The sequence below is a fragment of the Sorghum bicolor genome, chromosome 3 (assembly GCF_000003195.3).
Source record: "Sorghum bicolor cultivar BTx623 chromosome 3, Sorghum_bicolor_NCBIv3, whole genome shotgun sequence".
In the NCBI taxonomy this organism is placed as follows: Eukaryota; Viridiplantae; Streptophyta; class Magnoliopsida; order Poales; family Poaceae; genus Sorghum; species Sorghum bicolor.
The window spans coordinates 71,806,904-71,813,545 of record NC_012872.2 but is presented as its reverse complement, the minus strand read 5'-3'; the positions used below and the strand labels follow the sequence as shown (position 1 = coordinate 71,813,545).

General features: G+C 45.7%; 1 protein-coding gene and 1 non-coding gene across 2 annotated transcripts; both read left to right on the top strand.

Annotated features, from left to right (window-relative positions):
• On the top strand, nt 3,023-6,252 carry LOC8059387 (probable glucuronosyltransferase Os01g0926600). The gene is made up of 4 exons (XM_002458971.2): nt 3,023-3,398; nt 4,458-4,846; nt 5,027-5,268; nt 5,356-6,252. Exons 1-4 carry the CDS (start codon nt 3,290-3,292, stop codon nt 5,867-5,869), a joined length of 1,254 nt encoding a protein of 417 aa, XP_002459016.1. The 5' UTR covers nt 3,023-3,289; the 3' UTR covers nt 5,870-6,252.
• Nucleotides 6,570-6,642, top strand: TRNAF-GAA. Its single transcript has one exon. It is a non-coding gene; the product is annotated as a tRNA-Phe (tRNA).

Genomic DNA, 6,642 nt, shown 5'->3' with positions numbered 1-6,642 from the left:
CAAGGAAGTTGCGACGTGAGCACAATAACCTAAAGAAAGATTGTTGGTTGTTAGTATATAATATAAGTAGTGGGTGCTAGAAGGGTTAGAAATGGAGTCAACATCAGCACGTTCCCTCTTTTTCCGCCGATGAGGTGAGTCATTTTCTTAACTTGTATAGGTTGTACTATGATTTGGGAAGGTTCCTGACATGGTACCTTGACCAAATGACCAATAATTTATCCTATAGTTAAGTATTATCAGTTGGTTTATAGAAACTCTAATACAGTACTGTACTATCAAAATCTGTGTGAAATATGAATGTACTGGTACAACTTTGATGCATATAGTTTGATAGAACTTGTTGGCTAAACTTTGGTCCCTGAGGATCTAAACAGGAGAACTAATGAGTGGGCTAAGGTTTAGCCCCAACTAGTGATTAGTTCACTACTCCCTCCATCCCAAATTGTAAGTCATTCCAAGAATCTTCGAGAGTCATGACTAACAATTAGTCCTAAATTCATCCAAAAGGGCCTTAGTTGGTCAATATATACTTATACAAAACTTATCCCTAATACTAAGTACTAGTTGTTGTGAAAAGAAAAAGGAGTAGCTAGAATTATTGAGCCATTAGCCATTGTCCGTACCCTCCCACCTGCATGCAGTTGAGATGTCTGCGAACTAAACAAAAATCATGGTGGAGAAATCGCAAACATACATGGTTTGTCTTGTCTATTCGGTTTAATTAGGCATTGTTTGTAACCGCAACGCATAAAGTTGAGTCTTGAGTCTTAGACTCCGTCTGCGCAGGACACTACTATGTAGAAAATGCTTTTCGATCAGGCGCAATGGCACTAGGCGGCTAGCCGGCGTCCGGCGAGCGGCGACAAAAGCAATTCGGCAGGCCGTGATGAATGATTCTAGCAAGGTCAACGAGATCAGCAATTGGAGAAGAAGACGAGATGGATCGGAACACACATAACCTAAACGACGGCAATGGGCGGACGAGGCGGCGAAATGGCGGAGGTCAAGCAGGCCAGATTACCGAGCCACAGGGGAGGAAGATGAATAGGGCCTTTCCAAAATATTTTACAAAATGGACACTGTAGCTTTTTCGTTTGTATTTGACAAATATTGTCTAATCATGGACTAACTAGGCTCAAAAAATTTGTCTCGTCAATTCCGACCAAACTGTGCGATTAGTTTTTTTTATCTATATTTAGTACTTCATGCATGTGTCTAAAAATTCGATGTGACGGGGAATCTGAAAAATTTTGCAAATTTTTTTTTTAAAACTAAGGCCTTGTTTAGTTCAGCCTGAAAACCAAAAAGTTTTCAAGATTTTCCGTCACATCGAATCTTGTGGCACATGCATGAAACATTAAATATAGACCAAAACAAAAACTAATTACACAGTTTAGCTGTAAATCACGAGACAAATCTTTTGATCCTAGTTAGTCCATAATTAGATAATATTTGTCACAAACAAACGAAAATGCTACAGTGCCGAAAACTTTTCACTTTTCGGAAGTAAACAAGGCCTAAACAAGGCCTAGATGATGGTGATGGTGCATGAATTGTACTATTGTGCCGAAGCAGCGGCAGCCGGCAGCATGCATGAATCATGCTAGTAGGTCCCAGCTGCAGTGCTGCACCGACAGTGTCTTAACAGTGGCACGATTGTATGTAGTTCCCGAAAAGAAAATTTCTCTGCGTTATATCGAACGTGTGATATTGAGAGGAGTTTTCGAATACTAATACAAAATAAATTACTAAATTACATACGAGATAAATTTATTAAGCTTAGTTAATCTATTATTAACATGTGTGAGTTACTATAGCAATTATAGTTAATCATGAAAGCATCTCTAACTGTCCATCAATACCACTCTTCGTCTCTATAAAACTGTCATATTAGAGGAAATATGTTATTTTTTCATCTCCAACAGTTTTCTAGTACCTTCTTTTCTTTGTGGGGATCATCTCTGATCAAAGAAAAGGGGGAGATACAACACCTCCAATACCGTGGGGATCATCCCAGCTACCACTTTTCGGTCATATTTTCTCTTACACTCTTATGGGATCTACATTTCTTGCAGGTATTGGGGGAGATATATTGGAGTACTGTTGTAGTATCTTCCCCAATAAATACAGAAAGTGATATTGAACTACTCTAGTATTATCTTATTAGGAGAGTTGTATTGAGGGAAAGTTGGAGATGCTCTCACTGTAGTGTGCTAGGGTTCGCCGAAGCTCTATCATGGCCATACTCATCGGTGACGCCGTGACACCCTGCCCCTCCCTGGCCGGCTGCCTCCACCACCAACAGGGCCTCAAACAGCCCCTCCTATCCCCATCGCCTGGCCGGCTAACCTTCCTCGGGCAGCCCGTTATATGCCCAACAGACCTAGAGAAGAAGAGGGGAAGATGTCAAAGAGAGCTCGTACTGAACTTATTCAACGCTGGCGAGGTCGTTGTCTTTGATGGTGGAAGTTTCTCTCACGCGGAACCCTAGCTGCGGACGCGGTCGCAATGTGTTTAGACGAAAAATCAGACGTTGAGCATGGCTAAGGTCTTGTTTAATTGATATTTTTTTGGATTTTGACTATATGTAGCAATTTCATTTGTATTTGGTAATTATTATCTAATCATAAATTAACTAGGCTTAAAAGATACAAATTACAGCTAAATTGTGCAATTAATTATTTTTTATCTATATTTAACGTTTTATGCACGTGTTCAAAGATTTAATGTGACAGCAAATTTGAAAAAAAATAGTAACTAAACCACGTCTGAAACACGGGAGTGTGGTATATCATTTTTGAAGAAAAAAAAACCTCAAAATTCCATGACCTCCATGGATTCTTTTTTAACACTGACAGGCAGTAGTGACATGTCAAAATGGCGCGTAGTACTAGCGTGTACTCTCGACTCGACTCGTTGAGGGCAACCTGGCACCCACCACCTCGTCCTCCTCTGCTGCCTGCTGTCCTCTCCCCTCCACCGACAGCTCGTCACTGACGGCGACGGCCCGCAAGCCACCGCCATCATCGCCACTCGCCCACTCCACCGCTCGCTCCCACACCTGTGCCTGTGCGTGTGCCATCCCATCCTTTTGACTCCTCCTCGGCCGTCACCACCTCACTGTCCTGGTGTCCCTGTCCCTGCCTTCACAGCAGCATCAATCAATCCCACGAGCTTCCTGCTTCTTTCCCGGCCGGTCCGGTTGCCCCCATCCCATCCTCGGAAGCCAGCCTCGCCTCGATCTCCCCGTTCCCTCGTGTGCCGACTGAGGGCGGCGGGGCGACTAATGGGGACGGGGAGCGCGCGGGCGATGGCCGCCGCGCTCGCCGTCTTGCTTCTCGCCTGCTCTGGCGCCGTCGCTGTCGCCAGGGCGCAGGACACCGAGCGGATCGAAGGTACGCCGCCCGGGCCTCGCCTCGCTCGCTCTCCTTTCCTTTCCTCCTCTTGCTTGCGCCACGCTCAGATTACGCATTGCCTCGCTCCTTTCCTGCCTCTCGACGCGCGCCGGTGGTTGCAAATGGTGAAATGGATCTGCCGCCGCCGCCGCCGCCGCTGCGATTGGAACTGAAACCCTATGAAGCAGCAGCTTTGGCCACACGAGCGTGCGGGCACAGATCTGCCTTTGGATCAGCTCCTCGATCAGGCGGTTCCACGCTTTCCTCGCCTAGTCCATGATTCCAAGCAACTAGCGGGCTAGCGGCCGCACCCACACTTGTCAGTTCTGCTCACTGTGCACGATGAAATCCCATCCCTCGGTTGGGCAGTTGACACAATTTGACAATTGCACGTGCTTCAAGACCTTCAGGTCAACTTTTAGCGACCATGTGACTTCTCTGCATACTGCATTGCGTTGCGCGCTCTCAAATGAGTACTCCGTATGTGCATCTGAGCAATGGTTAATATAATCCTGCATTTCCTATGCTCAGCTCAGCGGCTGAGCTTTACTGAACAAGTGTATTTCGAATTTTTTATTCTTTTCCAAGCATGGCCAAACCCAAGACCATGTCAAGTAGCAAGCTTTTTACTAAATATGTACTAAGCAAGGGCACCTCAGGCATTGGAAACTAGGCCATGTCATTACTCAACTTTAGTTGACCAGAGGTACTACAATGTGAATTATCTATCCTTTTGGGTTGGAGTTCACTAATTAAAAACACTGACCTTCTTGACTTTATAAAACAATATAGCTACATCCTACTAAAATTATTTCTGCAAGGCTCACTGAAATTCGTAGCAAACTGTGTGGTCACTGAAATTCGTAGCAAACTGTGTGCTGTGGATACTGGTGAGTATAGCTTCAACTATGCATCGCAGCAAAAGTGTAATAGCTTTGAAATTAGGATTGTGGTGTTACAGTTCAGCATTCTCACATTTCTTTGTGATCGTAATTAAATTTCAGGAAGTGCTGGTGAGTTACAGTTCAGAATTCTCACATTTTCTTTGTTAAATTTCAGGAAGTGCTGGTGATGTGCTCGAAGATGATCCTGTTGGGAGGCTCAAGGTATATGTCTACGAGTTGCCAACCAAGTACAACAAGAAGATGGTGGCTAAAGATTCTCGGTGTCTCAGCCACATGTTTGCTGCAGAGATCTTCATGCACCGCTTCCTGTTGTCTAGTGCGATCCGGACTTTAAATCCAGAAGAAGCTGATTGGTTCTATACTCCAGTATACACAACATGTGATCTCACACCATGGGGTCATCCCTTGCCCTTTAAGTCTCCACGAATAATGAGAAGCGCAATTCAGTTCATTTCCAACCGTTGGCCATACTGGAACAGGACAGAGGGAGCAGATCACTTCTTTGTTGTGCCACATGACTTTGGTGCATGCTTCCATTATCAGGTGAGTTTTAGAACCATAACAAACCATTGATTGTCAGATGTATTGCCAATGCAATGTGGAATGAACCTCCTGGAAACTCATAAAATGGAATTTGAGACCACTCTTTTCCCGATGCATAATCTTTGTATTGTTCTATTTATATTTGCTCATCTAACGTCGCTCAAAATACCCATTGTTCAGGAAGAGAAGGCTATCGAGCGAGGAGTCCTTCCATTGCTTCGCCGTGCTACACTAGTCCAGACTTTTGGGCAGAAGGATCATGTCTGCCTAAAGGAAGGCTCCATCACCATCCCGCCATATGCTCCTCCTCAGAAGATGAAAACCCACCTTGTTCCCCCAGGGACCCCTAGGTCAATCTTTGTCTATTTCCGTGGGTTGTTTTATGACACTGCAAATGATCCTGAGGGTGGTTACTATGCAAGGTATGATCCTTAATTACACGCCCTAATTAGAAGACTTAATGAACCATCGAATCAAGAGTCCTGATGTACCTATCATGTACAATGCAGGGGCGCCCGTGCATCAGTATGGGAGAACTTCAAGAACAACCCGCTTTTCGACATCTCAACTGACCACCCACCAACCTACTATGAGGACATGCAGCGTGCCGTCTTCTGCCTGTGCCCACTGGGCTGGGCCCCATGGAGCCCCCGCTTGGTGGAGGCGGTGGTGTTCGGCTGCATCCCAGTGATCATCGCCGACGACATCGTCCTTCCCTTTGCGGACGCAATCCCATGGGAGGAGATTGGTGTCTTTGTGGCTGAGGACGACGTCCCGAAGCTGGACACCATCCTGACATCCATACCGATGGAGGTGATCCTCCGGAAGCAGAGGCTCCTCGCGAATCCATCCATGAAGCAGGCCATGCTGTTCCCGCAGCCCGCCCAGCCTGGGGATGCCTTCCACCAGATCCTGAACGGGTTGGCACGGAAGCTGCCGCACGGCGAGGACGTGTTCCTGAAGCCCGGGCTGAAGGTGCTGAACTGGACCGAGGGCCCCCGTGGCGACCTGAAGCCATGGTAGGTGTAGTGGCATGGCATGGCACCGTCAGCATGGATGCTGTTCTTGTGTACACGGCACAACACAACCAGATGCGAGGCTGATCGACAACGACGATTATGAGTACTCCCATGTAACTGATGTAAATGTAAAGCCCAGCAGGACCTTTGCTTCTTTTTGAGGCGATGTGTTGTCTGCTTTGCCTGTGTCTGTGTGACAGTGTCTGTTTTGACTTTATTTTAGTGTTAGCCTATTATAGATTGCAGATCATGTGATGTATGGCTGTTGTATTATATTAAGCTATACAGTTGATGGGGGAGAAAATAAGGTTAACAGTTAACCCCAATCCATGTGACTGACAATGATGACGTGTTTCAGTTCTGAATGTTAAAATTAGAATTGTACCATGTCTGTTCTTGGTGTGGTAACAAGCAAAGGATTTCGCGGAGATGTTTGGGATTGGTAAGAGAAATGAGCATAAATCAAGTCTCCTACCGGCTACCACGCTACCAATACTCCATAGATCTAATGTGCTGTTTGGTTCATAAAAAGTTAGCGAGCCTAATTGTTTGTTTGGCTGATAAGCCATGGCAGAAAGTATTATTGACTGATTTATTGTGAGATAAAAACACTGTTGAATGGCCGGCAGATTTGGCTGAGGAGTCTAAACGAATTGGGGTGGCAGAATCATCATTAGTGGAAAGAAGTAAGAATGGCAACAAAAGCGGGGATAGCTCAGTTGGGAGAGCGTCAGACTGAAGATCTGAAGGTCGCGTGTTCGATCCACGCTCACCGCA

What these genes read in the sequence shown, in the direction of transcription:
- LOC8059387 (XM_002458971.2), top strand. Translation starts at nt 3,290, where the DNA reads ATGGGGACGGGGAGCGCGCGGGCGATGGCCGCCGCGCTCGCCGTCTTG. An exon ending in GTGCATGCTTCCATTATCAG is followed by an intron (nt 4,847 to 5,026) that starts GTGAGTTTTAGA and finishes CCCATTGTTCAG; the next exon opens with GAAGAGAAGGCTATCGAGCG. An exon ending in GAGGGTGGTTACTATGCAAG is followed by an intron (nt 5,269 to 5,355) that starts GTATGATCCTTA and finishes TGTACAATGCAG; the next exon opens with GGGCGCCCGTGCATCAGTAT.